The following is a 20,246-nucleotide window of genomic DNA, read 5'->3' on the forward strand; positions in this document are numbered from 1 at the left end:
ACACTTCCTGTTGTGGATGACTTTCATTTGAATTGGATGGGAACTGTTGGAGCTGAGGACACAAGGTACAAATGAGAGTTGTTAAGGATTGAGTATTATTTCTTGTTCGTTTATACTGTATAAACCGCAATGGGACTGCTGTTCCATCCATGAAGACTGGATTATTTATAAATGAAATATTGCAGTCCAAAAAGGGGCCATAACTCAAGATGAAACAAATCAAGCAATAGTCATTAAAAATGTGCTTGTCTTTTTCATATTGATGATGTATATTAAGTTCCATATAAACTAGATGGAAATTGTAGCAGTTGAGAGCACATGTGATGGATGGAGGGATACTTCAAATGCTTAATGCCTTCGGGGTTCTTGACACAGGGGACATAAAAGGTCTTCATCTTCGAATAAAAACAAAATTTAAGATGAACTCATAAAATATATTCTATAATGAATACATAGTCAATTCACGAATCGTTAGTTGTCATTAACAGAACGAAACACGAGAGTCATCTGGTTTGGGGTACCAGATTGGTTTTGTCATCATTTGTAAACTAAAATCATTGGAAACGGCAGTCCAATATGTAAGAAAAAAGTTTCAATGCAAGGGTTTTAATTACGCTATATCTTATATTACTTAATAATTATATATCAGAAATATAACATAACCCGCCCCTTTCGCTATATTGCAATTCTCACACTTGTATCTTATATGTATTCTTCAACCCCACAACACCCTAACCACTTTCCAGGTTACTGTTATTTTCTACACTTTGCATATTCGCTTGTCATATTCGACATGTCAATGCCATGCAATTTCGTTTGGACCTACATAACATTTGGAGTTGACGACAACAATTAATTTCTGCTTTAGTTCATTTTCAAGGAAAATATATAAGCAGTAAAATCCAAAATGAGTGAGAGAAAACAACTGAATGAAGTACTGCCATGCAATACAAAGCCCCCTACTGGAAAACAACTCATTTTCACTACTGCAGCATAACATAATGAACATATATCTGGCAATGATGTAGAAACTATATGTACAATATGCTGTAACACCATGTTTGGATTAAAATTTGCATATATAAAAATCTCCAGTTGTTGATTAGTTATAACATCTATAAATATAAAACGTATAAGTATTTAATTTCAATTTTGATATCATTTCATTTTGAAATTGGTGGGAAACTATGAGAAACAATAAAAGAAATCATACTAAAGTGAAGTAATTCTGAAGAAATTACAAAGCATTTTTAACTAGGTTAATATAATATATGAGCTTATCTTGAAGAAATATTTTACAGACTTGGCAGAAAAAGATAAATGTTGACCTGACTGGAAATGATTAATGTTGACTTTTGACCTTCAATGTGTCCTTGATCTTTTAGCCAGGGGTCTTGGTATTGCGCACTTCAAATTGTCTTAATATTGGGAACATTTGCGTCAAGTTATATTAAAATCCCTCAATGGATGATAGATTTATGGACCAGACAGGAAAAGGAAACTCTCTTGACCTTTGAGTTCGGGATATTGTTATTGCACAAGACACCTTGTCTCATTATGGGGAACATTTTTGTCAAGTAATATCGAAATCCCTTAATGGATGACAGAGTTATTGACCAGAAAGTGTGACGTTGACCTTTGAGATAGGGCTCTGGGTGTTGGGCATGCCATGTCGTCTGATTATTGGGAACAATTATGCCAAGTAATTTTGCAATCCCTTGATGGATGAGGGCACGAAACAGACCCTGTTTATGCCATGTTAACATGTGACTGCCAAATGTAACCTTGACGTTTAAGCTAGAGATCTAACTTGTGTAGTACATTTGTCTCTAGACATATCAGAATCCCTTTATGGATTATTAAGTTACAAATCGAACAGGAAAAAGCCCTGTTGACCTTGACCTTTGAGCTAGGGGTCCGGGTTTTGCACATGACACGTCGTCTCATCATAGGAATCATTTGTGCCAAGTACTATTAAAATCCCTTGATGAATGACAGAGTTATGGACCTGACACAAAATTATGGACGGACGACGGACGGAAAAGCGCAACCAGTAGGGAACAACAATAATCCTTAAGAGACTTTATTCTATTGAATTTGACTTGATCAGCTGTACTCACGGAAGACGCTTGCAATGTTAAAAGGGGAGTGTGGGGGGAACAAAACATCTGATGAAAGTGAAGAACTGGTGTCCAACCTCTGGATGAGAGACAATAAAATAACCATTCGATAGTTGAAGCTATGAACTCAATCTATGTTATAATCACTCTTTTTTCATTACTTTAAAAGCTTTTCCCACAGCTCTAAATGAAGCTTTTTTTTAACAGAATATATGAAATAATCTGGAAACGTAAATGATATTAACGTAAGGTGCGGCGATTTATGTTGTTTTTCTGGTCTTATGGGATTACTGAATCCATTCATTGTTATTCTATAACTAACATAGTTCTACTTAAGTCGATGTGAGGGGGCTTCATTAAAAGGTTAGACAAACCTTTCTCCTTTCCTTGAAATATGCTTTGTGTCCGCAAATGCGTTGCTTTTCTACTGAAAATAAATCATGAAAATCAGCTTTTTATTGCTTGGTTGCATTTTATGCTTCAAACAGGATAAAATGTCATACAGACAGCTATAAAAAAGTATATCATAATGGTCTTAAATCAGCCGCCTACATGCGGCCAGTTACTTTGAACTAATGCCACTTATAAATGATTTATTTGTTTTGTGTTCATTTCCATGTATGCTTTCACAGTTCAGGAAATAATTCTGAATGTTTTCCTATGTTACGTACACAGAGTGGAACTGGCTCTTTGCAGCTCTTTCTATATATAAAAGAGTTTTTATTTGGCTACTTGATGTTTTGTTTAATACAAGTGTTATGACTTGAGGCGTCAGGTAGACAGATGAGGAAAAAGTCGCAAATTCCGGTTAACTTTATATATAATATTTCAGACTCTGCTTACGGCCCAAATTTCTGCAACGGTCTGATGAAAACTGTACGTAAGCTCCAATCATAGAATACTCCACCTTTCCTCTTGAAATGTCGATTTCAAGGGCAGATATTTTTTTTTACTACTGGTGACCTATGACTTTTATTGCGTATCTTTGTTTCTTAGATGATTGTCCTTCAATACCTAAAATTTGAAGAAATTCTATCACTGGGAAAAAATTCGCCTATCTCATATACAGATACTCTAGCGTATGCCTTTAAAGAGATTGAAAATACAAATCAGTAAAACATTAAATACACGTTGAGTAAATATAGCTCTCTGGAGTCAATATAATGAAATGGCTGTATCCAGTATTTAATTCCACAAAAAGTGCAATTCAGTAAGTTTAAGGCTAAACTGACATTTACGGATTCGGATCCACTGTAACACGTTGTAAATATATCCACTCTCATCTGCGTTGGAATTATTTTCGACAGTTTTTATACGGACGTAATGACAATTCACCGACTGTGTATCCTTTGGTTGTAGTGTTATAGTCTGGAAGTATAGAGGCCGACACAAATGCAAAATCACTTGATGTTTACAACTACTTTACAGAAATATGTACCCGCGAAAATGTGTTACCTTTACCAATATTGTGTCATTCGCGTAGAAATCAGCAGCAAACTATTATCGAGAATAACTATCAGGATTCAAAGTATTTTTCCAATATGAATATTACCGCTGGAGATACCTAAAACTTACACATGAACTGAATAATCTTTTGTGTTGACAATTTGACTGTGGTGATGACAGAATTCTATCGGTAGATTTCATAGCCGTGCAAATAATAAATAAAGATGCGAGAACTCTAATACATATCCATGCTGATCCCTAGATGGACACACTCTTGACTGTATAACTCCTATATCGATTGCTTTTCTATTAGTCGTATAGTTTTGAATTGAAAATCAAGGTACGGAACATTTGATTTCGGTGTATTCATCAACTTAGATGTGTGTGACGTCCGCAGTGATTTCCGAGTATCTGATTGGCTGACAGTAATCCGTACTCTCTTGTGATTGGTCACAGACTCCGCATCTTCTAAATAGTCCGCATCCCTTAGAAAGAACGGAATCCCTACGCATTTATCTATATATTTAGCGTTTGGCGGCTTTCTGATTTGTTGGGTTGATCCCATAGGTTAAATTAAAGACATCAATTCCGCATACCAATACTCCGCAGAAATTATAGTATTTATTAATGGAGTTTATATCCGCTGCCTCTGCAGCCGAAAAAATATTCCCTAGCAACGACTTCCAGGGTAAACATCCGCAGATTTGATTCCGCAGACTTGATTCTGCACCTTTAATTCCGCACCCTCAAGTATTATATAGAGAACAGCGTGTATTATAGCAAATATATTATTAGAAATCGGCCGCTCGCTTTATGCAGAAGTTCGGTGTTGAAAGTATATCTCCTTTGCATTCATCTCGATAGCGATCGTTGAAATTAATCATCTCAGTCTACCAAGGGCAAAATAAAATCAGTGTTCATTACGTAAAAGAGAACGAGACGTGATTATTATAAAGAATTTATTCCGCAAATGTTCATAAATATAATATAATCATTTGTTTTTATATATTACGTCTACACGGGGTTTTGCTATTTATTAAAGTTGATAAAGTTTCAATGTGTATTTCCTGTGGTTATAATACTGCTCTTATGCAAGGTTATAGACCATTAAAAGTGGTCAGTGGTAATACAGCATCCATGTAATATATCAGTTGAAAGAGCAGTCATATACAATGGTGTTATACAAGGCACAGTGCTAAACCGTTACCTATATAACTGTTGCATATATCATCGTCTGTCAAAGGATCTAGAAGATCTATGCCATTGGTGTTTATTATAAAATTGGCATATTAAAAGGTTGCACACCACTAAATTCACAGATCAACTGAAAGTGATTATGCTAAATACGAAGTAATTCCTATCCCTATAAACGTTTTAGAGCTAATGTTTCCGTGCCATCCCTGATAATAACTGGATACGTCGGTTCTGTAACAATTGGTGTCAGAAGTTGGAGTATTCTAGTGCTGTCTAGCGCCACGAATTACAGCTTGGAACAGTGAATGTTATAACTCACCTGGAATATTTACCGTGTCTTGTGTTGAGTAGTGTCATCTTTATGCGGAATAAGAAATAGGTTATAAATAGGTCACAAGAAAAAGTCCCCTGCTGTGCAGGTTAAATAGACACGACGTTTGACATTTATTTAGGATTTCAATTTGATAAGATAAATATTGAAGATCTTTTAGAGTCATCATGGCTAATTCGGATTCGGAAATTGAATTCAATATAGGTCAAGGGGATGAAGAGATGTGGAAGGATCCCCACATAGGCGCATATGTAATCCTGCAAATAACGAGGATGGAAAAAGAATTCCAGATCGACGACACTGTTGCCATAGCAACAGATCGTCGATAAGCATTAAGCCTGATAAATTTGATGGTGAAGATGACTGGGAGCAATATATTTCCCACTTTGAAGACTGTGCCGAATTGGGACAATGGACAGAAAACGAGATGCTGCTGACCCTTGCGGCATGCCTTAAAGGACAAGCACGTGCCTTTTACACAAGTCTTGCACAACGTGAAAAACGCACATATGGAGATCTTACCTTTGCACTTGAGCAGATGTTCGGCAGTGCAAGACAGCAGTCTCGGTGGGTAACAAAATTCCAAACTCGTCTTAAGTTGGTGGGCGAATCAGTAGCAGCTTTTGGAGACGACCTCCGTCTATTAGCCAGAAAAGCTTATGGTAATCTTGAGCCGGAAGCTCAAGAAATGTTAGCCTTTCAGCAATTCAATAAGGCGTGGTCAGTGGAAATGAAATGCCGAGTAATGGATCGGGATTGTAAGACCATTACAGAAGCAGTAGAGGTTGTTGAACGCTATCAGGATCTGCTCGGTGAATCAAACCAAGAGAGAAGAAGAAATATAGTAAGACAAGTTGGAAATACAAGTGATGATAGAGTTAAAATGCAAGATGATTACAAAGAGAGAAGAGTTAGCTGGAGAGATAAGGATACAAGACAAAATGACGGGATATAGATAACTTTGAAATCTATTCAAATAAGGCTAGATAGAATCAAGAGAGGGTAGAGACACCCCTAGGAGATGTTACAATTGTCAGTCACTTGATCACATCTCATGGAGCTGCCCAGACAGACACACTCAGAGCAATGGTCAAAGGTCATCCGTCAGCAGTAGCAATGGTTCCGGAAACGTAGGTCCTCTCTGTAGGTCGAGGGAGGGCAGGTCAGGAATGCACAATACCTACCGAAATTCAGAACTGTGTAGATAATAACAAGAATATCAAAGTCAATGATGTTAAACAAGACACTGTATCTGTACAAAATCAAATTGAAATCGAATGTAATAACGATAACACTCAAAATCAGAAAACTCCTAGGATTGGTAAGCTTGGAAATAACAGTTCAAAATTTGACAATGGACTATTTGTTAATGGGAAAATAGAACAGACACCAGCAGATTTTCTTGTCGATACTGGATCAACTGTTACACTGATCTCAAAATCTAAATTTGACCAATTAAATCGTCAACACTTACCTGCTAGCAGCACTAACATTCAAGGTGTTGATGGGACAAAAATCAACGTACATGGGCGTGATACTTTTGTTATTACCAATGGAGATGCTGAAGTGAAACACAACGTCATTGTCTGTGATATGGCTATGGAAGGGATAATCGGGCAAGATTTCATCATGAAACATTTTAAAAGCTGGGACATGGACAATCTTAAATTAAAACTTAGGTCTGGAGAGAACGTTCAATGTGTAACACAGGGTGAAGCTGAGTGTGTGTGTAGAATAATTGTTACTGAAACTCTAGAAATACCACCTAACTCATATGGATATGTCAAAGTGACAGTTCCCAATTCAGAACACTTAGCTAAAACAGGTTATGTTGAAAACTGTGAATATGGTATTAAAGACAAAGATTCTGTTAGTTTGATTGAAGGTGTTGTAGATCCACACAGGACAGAACTTTGTGTAGGTGTTGTAAATAATAGTGACACGACTACTGTATTACAACCTGGATTAGGACTAGGGTTTTGCAAGCCATCATATGAGGAATGTGAAAATGAAGTTGCAGACTTTGCAAATATTACAGAAGATAGTACAAGTGATCAAGAAAGTCAATCTGTTCCTGAATAGTTGAAAGAGTTGTTTGAGAAGAGCTCAGTGCATTTAAATGAGGACGAAAAATCACACCTTGCCGCACTCCTTAACAAATATAAAAGTATCTTCGTTACATCAAGAGATGAGTTGGGATGCACAGATAAGGTCAAACATAAGATTTATACTGGATTTGCTCAGCATATCAAACAGGCTCCGAGGCGACAACCTCTTGGAAAGCGTGTAAATGAAAAGGAGGAAGTTGAGCGTATGCTGGAGAAGGGGATAATTGAACCATCGAGCAGTGAGTGGTCTTCTCCTGTCGTCCTTATAACCAAGAAAGATGGCTCAACTAGATTTTGCGTGGACTATAGAAGGCTTAATTCTGTAACCAAAGTCGACGCATATCCCATCCCACGCGTTCATGACTGCCTCGAGGCTTTTGCAGGCAACAAGTGGTTTAGTAGCATGGACTTATGTTCAGGCTTCTGGCAAGTCCAGATGGACGAAAACGACAAACAGAAGACCGCGTTTTCTACATCATCAAATGGCCTTTATCACTTCAAGGTTATGCCTTTTGGTCTCGTCAATAGCCCTGCCACGTTTCAGAGACTTATGGAAAACGTTTTACGGGGAATACAATGAGTAGAATCACTCTTGTATATGGATGATATTATAACCCAAGGCCGGTCAGTGCAAGAGTCACTCACAAGACTTGAAAACGTCTTCAAGCGCCTTTTAGAAGCTAACCTCAAGTTGAAAGCTTCCAAGTGTGTCTTCTTTCAAAAGTCAATTACTTTCCTTGATCACGTAGTCTCCGAAGATGGTATTAGCACTGATGATAGTAAAATAGAGGCAGTCAGAAATTGGCCCATACCAGTAAATGCTAAGCAAGTAAGAAGCTTTTTTGGTTTAGCAGGCTACTATAGAAAATTTGTGAAAGGGTATGCTGAAATTGCGAGACCATTGCATAGATTATGCGAGAAGAAAGCGAAATTCCTATGGACAGAGGACTGTCAAAATTCTTTTGAAGACTTGAAAGAGGCACTAACCACTGCACCAGTACTCTCTTATCCAAAACCAGAATGTCAATTCATCTTGGACACAGATTCCTCTGATAATTCAACAGGTGCTATCTTGTCTCAAGTAATTGATGATAAAGAGCATGTAATAGCATATAATGTCCAAGACAATGAACAAATACGAGCAGCAGTACTGCATCACACGAAAAGAACTTCTTGCAGTTGTTCGAGCACTTAAACAATTTCATCATTACCTGTATGGCCGATATCTACTGACCGATAACTCTGCAGTTAGCTGGATGCGTACTTTGAAATCACCAACTGGTCAAACAGCGCGTTGGCTCCAAGAGTTAGAAACTTACAACCTGACTGTTGTGCATCGACCTGGCAGACAACACAGCAATGCCGATGCACTTTCGAGGGTACCATGTGTATCTTGTTAAAGACAACAGGAAATCAATATGACCAATGAAGAAGTTGCTCACGAAATCACCTCACCTGAATCCAGTTGCGAAAAGCTAAACGATAAGAACAATCCCCCTGAAGAAGATGATGAATTGGCACGTGCTACCAAAAGAAGTGAGAACGACAAAGCCGTGGCTAGTGAAATCAGACCTCATCAAATGCTTTTAGATGGATGGAGTCCAACTGATATTCGAGCTGAACAGGCTGCCGATGCAAATATATCAAACGTTTTTACAGCCAAAATTTCTAGCAGTGCCCGCCCACAGTGGTCTGAAGTTTCAAGTGGTACATCAGTAGCTAAGACGCTTTGGCGTCAATGGGACAGATTAGAAATCAAAGGTGGCATGCTCTATCGTAAATTTGCCAATAATGACGGTTCTATAACATGGCAGTTAGTTGTGCCAAAACGTAGGCAAGACGAGGTAATGCACTATAGTCACGATATTCCGTCAGCCGCGCCGTTAGGCTCTGACAAGACCCTAAACAAGGTCAGGCAAAGTTTTTACTGCCCTGGTGTTACAGAGAGTGTTAAAAAATTGTCAGCTATGTGACACATGTACAGCCCATAAATTATCCAAAGAAAAGAATAAAGCCCCATTGGGACAATATATAGTGGGTGAACCAATGGAACGTGTTGTAATGGATATTCTTGGTCCCCTTCCCCAAACAAATAACGGTAACAGGTTTATATTAGTGATCTCAGACTGGTTCACTAATAGATGGGTAGAATGTGTACCAATTTCAAATCAAGAAGCAGCTACCGTGGCCGAAGCATTCGTTAACAATTCTGTGGTCCGTTTTGGTGTACCTTTACAAGTATACACTGACCAAGGCAGTAACTTCGAATCCCAGTTATTCGCAAAAACGTGTGAGTATCTCAATATTGAAAAGTCCCGAACAACAAGTCTACACCCACAAGCCAATGGATTATGTGAACGTATAAACAGAACAGTCATTTCCATGCTATCCGCATACTGTGCATCCGATCAAACCAACTGGGACAAATACTTGCAGTTAGTCATGATGGCCTACCGCAGTTCAAGCCATAACTCTACTCAAGTCTCACCAAACAAAATGGTATATGGGCGCGAGATTGTGTTACCCTTAAGCGCCATGATTGGCATCCCAGTAAATGATGAACATCAGTCTCCGTCCCATAGTGAGTATGTTGATGAGTTAAAACATTAATTGGTCACCATACATGACTTTGCTAGGAAGAATATTCGAACTGTCGTGAATTAACAAAAACGTCACTATGACACTAATGCAAAACAACGACATTACCACAAGGGTCAATTCGTTTGGCTACATGATCCCACTCGAAAGAAGGGTGTTTGCACAAAACTTGTCAATAAATGGAAAGGTCCGTATATAGTTACAGAAATCATAGATGACCTAGTGCGTCTAGTCAAAAGATCAAAGAAACACAAGGCAAAGGCATATCATATAGACAGATTGTGCCCATACTCAGTTGTTAATGTTCCCGCTTGGTTGAAGCGAGAACTTCAGAAAATAAAAGTGCTCAGTAATCACAACAAAATTAACAACTCCCGTAAAAGAATGATAAGGGAATAAATAAATAAATAAATAAATAAATAAATAAATAAATAACAATTAACAACAACAGTGACAGTAACAAAAAGTATAATTATGTGTGTAAATATAAAATGATTAACGTTAAAAAGACGTGTAACATTTAATGAATAATATCAATAATTGCGCTGCAATCAAAAAGCAGATAGATTCAACTTTGTAGACATAAATATTCCATATGCAGTGGTTCGTGTAAAATATGTATAAACAAAATTAAAAATTGAATAGACCGGCTACGCAACAATATAAATATATATTTTAACTACGCAAAGGAGATATACGTCAGTATTGCCGCGGAAGAATCTGAAATTTCTGAAATGTGAAATGTATCGGATTGTTATTCGACCAGTATTGGAAAGGGGAGGACTCTATGATAAGCAGTTTTTAAATCCTACCAGGACTGAACTGTTTTGATATTTGTCTTCTGGCCTGTTTCGTCGGGCCCTTAAGGGTGTTTCTCTTGTTGCTCTGTCTTCTGAAGACATTGAGTACTTACGTTTTTGGCTCTTAAGGTTTGCTTTTTGGCTCACCTGTCACATAGTGACAAGGTGAGCTTTTGTGATCACCCTTCGTCCGTCGTCCGTCCGTGCGTCCGTCCGTCCGTCCGTCAATAATTTCTTGTCTGCACGATATTGGTTTCATTTATGATTTTATTTTAACCAAACTTGCACACAACTTGTATCATCATAAGATCTCGGTTCCTTTCTTGAACTGGCCAGATCCCATTATGGGTTCCAGAGCTATGGCCCCTGAAAGGGCCAAAATTAGCTATTTTGACCTTGTCTGCACAATAGCAGCTTTATTTATGATTTGAATTTTAACAAACTGACATACAATTTGTATCACCATAAGATCTTGGTTCCTTTCTTGAACTGGCCAGATTCCGTTATGGGTTCCATAGTTATGGCCCCTGAAAGGGCCAGAATTAGCTATTTTGACCTTGTCTGCACAATAGCAGCTTCATTTATAATTTTATTTTAATCAAACTTGCACACAACTTGTATCACTATAAGACCTTGTTTCCTTTCTTGAACTGGCTAGATTCCATTATAGGTTCTAGAGTTATGGCCCCTGAAATGGCCAGAATTAGCTATTTTGACATTGTCTGCACAATAGCAGCCTCATTTATGATTTGAATTAATTCAAACTTGCACAAAACTTGTGTTGCCATAAGATCTCAGTTCCTTTGTTGAACCGGCCAGATCCCGAAATGGGTTCTAGAGTTATGGCCCTTGAAAGGGCCAAAATTAGCTATTTTGACCTTGTCTGCACAATAGCAACTTCATTTATGATTTGATTTTAACCAAACTTTCACACAACTTGTATCACCACAAGATCTTGGTTCCTTTCTTGAACTGGCCAGATTCCATCATGGGTTCCAGAGTTATGGCCCCTTAAAGGTCCAAAATTGGCTATTTTGGCTTTTGCAGCCATAAAGAGACTTCATTTATGGTTTTATTTGATACAAACTTCCAAAATATCTTCAACAACAATAAATCTTGGATTCCATGACAAATCAGATCCAATTGTAGGTTCCAGAGTTATTTTTTATCTGATTACCTCCCCTGATTGTAGTCAAAATGGATTTTTATCAGTAAGTACTTATAGGGCTTATAGGACTTGACTAGGAAATTTCATTATTGTCATTAGTTGGACTGAGCCAATCAGGGTAGATAACTATGGACTGATTTTATGTCAAATTACCTCCCTTTATTTCAAATTAAAATGGATATATCTCTGTAACTAATGAAGATACTGATCTGAAATTTCATTTATGTCAACAGATTTATTTGGCAGATCCTTCTTTTGTACATTTTTTTTTAATTACTTCCCTTTTACGTTACTATAAATAGCTTATTTTTAGTAACTTTTTTATTATTGGCTGTAGGGAAAAACCGAGACCACTTTTCTGTGGTACAACATGGATGGTACCTCCAATTTTTAGGTGTATTTTGACATATCTGTACCTTGTAAGATTTTTTTTTCTTTTTGGTTAAATTTCTTTCCTTTGTTGTTCCTGTCCTTTGGACTTAGATATTTTTTCTGAGGACCTTCTTGTCCTCAAGTGCAATGATAACAGGTGAGCGATATAGGGCCATCATGGCCCTCTTGTTATATATTTATACACGAGCATTTTTGTGTTTTACATGCCATTTTTGTTTCCATTACGTGTGTAAGAGATTCATCTGGAGGGGATTACTTTTATTTACACTGTCCCGTGTCTTTGGAACATGGTAGGGGGTAAGAGTGAGGTTGGGTGCGCACCATAAACCGGTTTAAGCTCCCCAGTGGTGTTTTTGCCACTGACCGTTCCAAGGCGGTGCCCCACTGTGTTCCTTTGTTTGTTCGTTTTGTCCTTGTGTGTTGGCTTTGTGTGTGTGTGTGTTGTTCGTTTTGTCCTTATGTGTTGGCTTTGTGTGTGTGTGCGTGTGTGGGTATGGTGCACGCGTCTGCGTGATGGGGGTTTCGTTTTGAGGAGGCTGCGTTTTTGGTGCGTGGCGTTCCCTGTTTGATATTTTCTTTGTTTTTTTAGCTTTCCACTAAAACCTCTTCTCTAATTTATTTGCAGACTTGAGACAATGCGAAAGTGTCAACCCTGCGGGATGGAGTTCACATCTAAGAAAAGTTTTGTCAACCACTTGTCTTCTAAGGTGCACAGAAAACAATCCGTTTATTGCCCGTGGTGTCCTTCTAAAATTATATTTACCAGAGTTGTAGACTTGAAAGCACACTGTATGAGCAGGCACTTTATAGAATCAAATAACCAGCCAAAGAACTTTATCGGAGGAAACAACTGCTTTTACTTCGCAGTATACTCATTTGACTATGTGAAAATTTTCAAACCGGAACCGTGGGAGAACAGTATGGCAATTGAGACTAGGAGGCTAATGTTAAATATGATGAAAGAGTAGGAATGAGTCTACAAGAAAGAGACAAGATAAGAGAAGGGAAGGGAAGAAAACAAGTGAAGAGAAAGAGGAGAAAGAAAGACAAATGAGGAAAAGGCGGCTATCAGAAAAGCCAATAGATGCACAGCACATTTATAATGAAATATTTACAGCAAGTCCACTGAATATAATAGAAAATGAAAGTAGCAAAGTGCACATTAAACACAATCAAGAGCAAAGTGAACATAGTACGACATCAAACAGTGACAAACAAGAACGTATGAACAACGAGAATGTAGTAAAGGACCACAGACAAAATGAGAATAAACAACATGGAACAAACAAAGACAGTGACAAACATAAGACACGTGAAACAGATAAACGCAGTACAAAAGGCACTGAAAACAAAGACACTGAAAGAAAAGACAAACAGGAAAACAGACACAAGAAACGTGAAACAGACCAACATGGTACAAAAGACACTGAATATACAGACACTGAAAGAAAAGACAAACAAGAAAACAAACATAACAAGAGCTGTCCCTAAGACAGCCAAGCTCGACTATTCGAAATATTGTCCCAGAAGCAGGAAAATATTACCCAAAAAGGTTAAATATCAAAAGAGTTTTAAGTTCAAAAGGGGAAATAATTTGACCAAAATGCATATCAGTTATGGGACTTGCTGCTATCAACTAGTTTTATAACCCCGAAGGCACATGTGAAGTTTCAATTCAATATCTGCATTAGTTTTGGAGATAGAAACTTGCATGTAAAACTTTAACCAGAATTTTCAAAGTCCAAAAGGGGGCATAATTTGCCCAAAATAGATGCCAGAGTTATGGGACTTGACCCAGTGAGGTTGGTAATTGATCTAGAAAAAGAAAAAATAAGTTTCAAATCTATATGCCTTTTAGTAATAGCTGTATGTACTTTCACGCAAAACTTTAACCAGAATTTTTTAAGTCCAAAAGGGGGTATAATTTGGCCAAAATGAAAGTCAGAGTTATGGGACTTGTTGCAATCAACTAGTTTTATAACCCCGAAGACACATGTGAAGTTTCAAATCAATATCTGCATTAGTTTTGGAGATAATAACTTGCATGTAAAACTTTAACCAAAATTTTCTAAGTCTAAAAGGGGACATAATTTAATCAAAAACATGTCAGAGTTATGGGACTTGACCCAGTGAGATTGGTAATTGATCTAGAAAAAGAAAAAATAAGTTTCAAATATATATGCCTTTTAGAAATAGCTGTATGTACTTGCACGCAAAACTTTAACCAGAATTTTCTAAGTCCAAAAGGGGGCATAATTTGGCCAAAATGAAGGTCAGAGTTATAGGACTTGCTGCTATCAACTTGATTTATAACCCCGAAGACACATGTGAAGTTTCAAATCAATATCTGCATTAGTTTTAGAGATAGTAACTTGCATGTAAAACTTTAACCAAAATTTTCTAAGTCTAAAAGGGGGCATAATTTGCTCAAAATACATGTCAGAGTTATGGGTCTTGACCCAGTGAGGTTGGTAATTGATCTAGAAAAAGAAAAAATAAGTTTCAAATCTATATGCCTTTTAGAAATAGCTGTATGTACTTGCACGCAAAACTTTGACCAGAATTTTTTAAGTCCAAAAGGGGGCATAATTTGGCCAAAATGAAAGTCAGAGTTATGGGACTTGCTGCAATCAACAAGTTTTATAACCCCGAAGACACATGTGAAGTTTCAAATCAATATCTGCATTAGTTTTGGAGATAGTAACTTCAAGAATAAGTCCAAAAGGGGGCATAATTTGCTCAAAATACATGTCAGAGTTATGAGACTTGACCCAGAGAGGTTGGTAATTGACCTAGAAAAAGAAAAAATAAGTTTCAAAGCTATATGCCTTTAATTGATGGCTGTATGTACTTGCATGCAAAAACTTAACCAAGGTGTGACGCCGACGCCGACGCCGACGCCGACGCCAGGGTGAGTAGAATAGCTAGACTATTCTTCGAATAGTCGAGCTAAAAAAACGTGAAACAGATGAACTTGATATAATAGACACTGAACACAGAGACGTTGGCAAGGAAGACAAACATAAGAAACAGAACACGAAAAGAATTAGTGAAACACAGAAAGTTGATTCTGAAACAGATTTAGAAGATGAAGGGTTTACAGAACAGACAGTAATTACATTAGAGACTGGAAGGGATGGAGTTAGAAGATTGATTACAATGAAACAGAAGGGAAAGATTGAAAGTGAAAGTAATGTAGTCGAAGATAAACAGGTGAAAAGGGGTGATGACAAAATAATAGGTAATGATGTTGACGTTGCAAAGGAAGATGGAGGAGAAGATGAAAGCATGTGTATAGAAATGGGAGTTAAGGTAGTTAATGATGAAAATAACAATACCATGAAATTTCAGAAAGAGGTGATGCGGAAGATCATAAGACTGAGCTAGAAGGCAATAAAGGAGATACAGAAATAGAAAAAGTTAAGAATAAGAAAGTATGTGATAATGATGATGATAAGAATGATGATGATGGGGATGATGATGATGATGACGATGAGGAGGATGATGACGAGGTGGAAATGGAAGTTACTGAAATGGACAAGGCAAGTGTGTGGAAGAAATGGGACATGGAGAGACCGAAGGAGAATGCAGAGAGACACGTTGGGTCGAGTAAGAGGGGGGAGCGTAAAGTAAAGATCGTACAGAAAAATGGACAATGGAGAAGAATTATTCAGATACCAAAGAGGGCTGAAACAGACAGTGCAGTTAAGAATTTGATAGAGAAAAAATTTAGTGTTAGTAATGTTGAAAATGAGAAAGTAGAGACATTAGAAAGTGGTGAAGTCGCAAAGGAGATAGGTGATCACAAAGTGGTAAACAATGAGACACAGACCTTTGCTAAAAGAGCAATTGATATTTTAATAAAAGGGGCCATGCCTCTTTGTCCACCAGGAAGAAGGGATTGGTCCACAGTCACGGTTCCCGTTATAATTCCAATAGGTGAAACTTCTTTTTCATGGCCTCCGTTGGGGTGGCAGAACTTGTCGGCCGATAGAAAATTGTTTGAGTGGGAAGTTGGTTCCTATAGAATTGAAACCTTGATAAATGGTTCCGTACCAGGGAACGTAAGCCGACGGTATCATTTAGACAAATACATGTTTCTGACCCTTCCTGGATTTGGCACTCAAGATAGAAGAACGTGAAACCTCTTGTAATGCCAGCAGAGCTTTTAATTATAAAAAGCTCAAAGAAATAGCTAAGGGAGTGAGGCAGCCAACAAAGGCAGAAGAAGACCATATTATCACATTAGAATTTCTTTCAAATTCAGATTTCACTATTTGTTACCGAAGATAATATTGAAGTGACGAACAGATCTATGAAGGTGTTGATTATCTGTATTGACAAGATATAACTTAATTGTTTTTTGTTTTTTTTCTTGTTCTAAAGTTATATGTTTCAAGTATTATCTATGAGTATCTGAAGTAATGAACTGAGGTAGGACAGTTGAGGTACAATTATTTAACTGATAGGTGGTGATTTTAATGTGGTGAAGGTACTTTGAGGTTATGACCAGAACTGTGACAGTAAACTGTATTTAACGGAATTACATAAATTTTGTTGTTCATGTTCTTGTTGTAATCTCATTTGTTTTAGATAATGTTTTATTATATTCTCTTGTGTAGGACTTGAGTTCTAGAAAGTAAAGCCCTTGGTTGTACAGTAACTGATAGATGTTGACTAAGTTAAATGTCCTTATCCAGGAGGATAAGTTAAAACAAAGGAGGGGGAAGTGTTATAGTCTGGAAGTATAGAGGCCGACACAAATGCAAAATCACTTGATGTTTACAACTACTTTACAGAAATATGTACCCGCGAAAATGTGTTACTTTTACCAATATTGTGTCATTCGCGTAGAAATCAGCAGCAAACTATTATCGAGAATAACTATCAGGATTCAAAGTATTTTTCCAATATGAATATTACCGCTGGAAATACCTAAAACTTACACATGAACTGAATAATCTTTTGTGTTGACAATTTGACTGCGGAGATGACAGAATTCTATCGGTAGATTTCATAGCCGTGCAAATAATAAATAAAGGTGCGAGAACTCTAATACATATCCATCCTGATCCCTAGATGGACACCTTCTTGACTGTGTAACTCCTATATCGATTGCTTCTCTATTAGTCGTATAGTTTTGAATTGAAAATCAAGGTACGGAACATTTGATTTCGGTGTATTCATCAACTTTAGATGTGTGTGACGTCCGCAGTGATTTCCGAGTATCTGATTGGCTGACAGTAATCCGTACTCTCTTGTGATTGGTCACAGACTCCGCATCTTCTAAATAGTCTTCATCCCTTAGAAAGAACGGAATCCCTACGCATTTATCTATATATTTAGCGTTCGGCGGCTTTCTGATTTGTTGGGTTGATCCCATAGGTTAAATTAAAGACATCAATTCCGCATACCAATACTCCGCAGAAATTATGGTATTTATTAATGGAGTTTATATCCGCTGCCTCTGCAGCCGAAAAAATATTCCCTAGCAACGACTTCCAGGGTAAACATCCGCAGATTTGATCCGCAGACTTGATTCTGCACCTTTAATTCCGCACCCTCAAGTATTATACAGAGAACAGTGTGTATTATAGCAAATATATTATTAGAAATCGGCCGCTCTCTTTATGCAGAAGTTCGGTGTTGAAAGTATATCTCCATTGCATTCATCTCGATAGCGATCGTTGAAATTAATCACCTCAGTCTACCAAGGGCAAAATAAAATCAGTGTTCATTACGTAAAAGAGAACGAGACGTGATTATTATAAAGAATTTATTCAGCAAATGTTCATAAATATAATATAATCATTTGTTTTATATATTAGGTCTACACGGAGTTTTGCTATTTATTAAAGTTGATAAAGTTTCAATGTGTATTTCCTGTGGTTATAATTCTGCTCTTATGCAAGGTTATAGACCATTAAAAGTGGTCAGTGGTAATACAGCATCCATGTAATATATCAGTTGAAAGAGCCATCTCAGTCATATACAATGGTGTTATACAAGGCACAGTGCTAAACCGTTACCTATATAACTGTTGCATATATCATTGTCTGTCAAAGGATCTAGAAGATCTATGCCATTGGTGTTTATTATAAAATTGGCTTATTAAAAGGTTACACACCACTAAATTCACAGATCAACTGAAAGTGATTATGCTAAATACGAAGTAATTCCTATCCCTATAAACGTTATAGAGCTAACGTTTCCGTGCCATCCCTGATAATAACTGGAGACGTCGGTTCCGTAACAGTATTGCAGTTTTAAAGTCAGAATTAATCAATTAAAGGTTCAAAATCTATTACATTAAAAGGGTACATAGAAACCACATTAAATTTGGTACATTGCTAACTGCAGACATATTTCTTTTATATTTGACATCGTATCTAACTATGGTAGCTGATATCTGCCATTTCGTGTTGGATTGTTGGCGGGAAGAAAACACGACAACTCGACAAAAACCTAATTTGTCGAGTTTTCGTGTAGGCGGGGCGAAAACACGAAAACACGACACATTTTACGCGGAAACTCGACATTTAGAGGGCGCCGACACGACAAATTTATCTGTCGAGTTTTCGTGTTGGCGGGTATGAGTATGTCGTATTGGGGCCCTTTATTTGTCATGCTGTCGTGTTTTCGCCCCGCCGACACGAAAACACGAAAACCCGAAAACACGACAAATATCTTATTTGTCGAGTTTTCGTGGTTTCGTTTTGGCGTCTTCCTTTAGACATGCGCACAGCAATTAATGAACTGAATACATAATAATTGCATGCAAAAATATACAAAAACAACTAGAAAATATAAGTTTAAGAATAAAAAAAATTGACTTATAGTCTATGTATATTTCGGCCTAATACCATTTTGATACATAAAAAATAACGAAAGACGAATGTCGAATATCAAACTAATTACTTCTGCCTTTTTACTCCTCATCCACATTTTATGTATTTTCTCATAATGTATCAAAGCAATTTCTACCAGAATAATAAGAGCATTTTTTTTTTTTTATAATGACCAAATCTGTTATGTCTGTGTTTTTGACAGTTTATTTTCTTCTATTTTATTATTTTTTTTTTTATTTTGATAACTCTACTCAGTATTACAGCGAAAATATTGTGAGTACGAAAGTTGCGGGTTAGCTGTTAGCTAATATATACACATATGGAGGATATCAACATTATTATACAATTGCAGGACAAATATTTGATATACCTGAAATTAATTCCGCCCGACGACAGTACAGAATTACAATCAATTTATTGTATGTGTACCCAGCGAAGAAGAATGTTATGATAAGGTTATGCTCTGTCATACGTTTAATATTTTATAAGAACAATATCATAAAAATAAAATCAAAACCATTATTAACGAGGAAACTCGTTTGAAAACGTTAATCTTCATTGAGGCCCACGCGTATACGTAATTATTTTTCTAATTGTACAGGCTCGGGTCCAGGGCCGGGACCGATGGCCGTGCCATCCCCCAACCCCCAACCCCAAATCGGCCGTCTGAGAAGTGACCTGTACTCATCAAAGTTTCACCCAACCCAACTATTTTGGCAAAGGAATAATATTTTCTCACATTTTATACCCAAAAATGCACCAGAGGCCACCATTTCATTCCTATATTTCAAAAATGTCCGTGAAGATACCCTCTGACCCCCTAAATTGGAGGACCTGACCCCCTCACGAATCTCAAATTTTGTACAAAAATGCAGCAGTGACCACCATTTCATACCTATATTTCATAAATAACAAGGGAGAGACCCTGTGACTCCACTGTCAGGAGTGGGTTAACCCCCGTAGCTCAAAATTTGAACTTAAAAAATGCAACAGGGGGCGAAAAACACGACAATAAAGGGCGCCAACACGACATATTTATACCCGCCAACACGAAAACTCGACAGATAAATTTGTCGTGTCGGGGCCCTTAAAACGTCGAGTTTTCGCGTAAATGTGTCATGTTTTTGCCCCGCCAACACGAAAACTCGACAAATTAGGTTTTTGTCGAGTTTTCGTGTTGTCGTGTTTTCGCCACGCCAACACGCCAACACGAAATGGCAGAAATCAGCCACCATATCTA

General features: G+C 37.4%; 1 protein-coding gene across 1 annotated transcript; it reads left to right on the forward strand.

The window, feature by feature from the left end:
* Positions 1-7,797: 7,797 nt before the first annotated feature.
* Positions 7,798-8,394, forward strand: LOC123552982 (uncharacterized). The gene has a single exon (XM_045342735.1). It carries the CDS (start codon positions 7,798-7,800, stop codon positions 8,392-8,394), a length of 597 nt encoding a protein of 198 aa, XP_045198670.1.
* Positions 8,395-20,246: the final 11,852 nt, after the last annotated feature.

This window comes from Mercenaria mercenaria, chromosome 4 (genome assembly GCF_021730395.1).
Source record: "Mercenaria mercenaria strain notata chromosome 4, MADL_Memer_1, whole genome shotgun sequence".
Taxonomy (NCBI): Eukaryota; Metazoa; Mollusca; class Bivalvia; order Venerida; family Veneridae; genus Mercenaria; species Mercenaria mercenaria.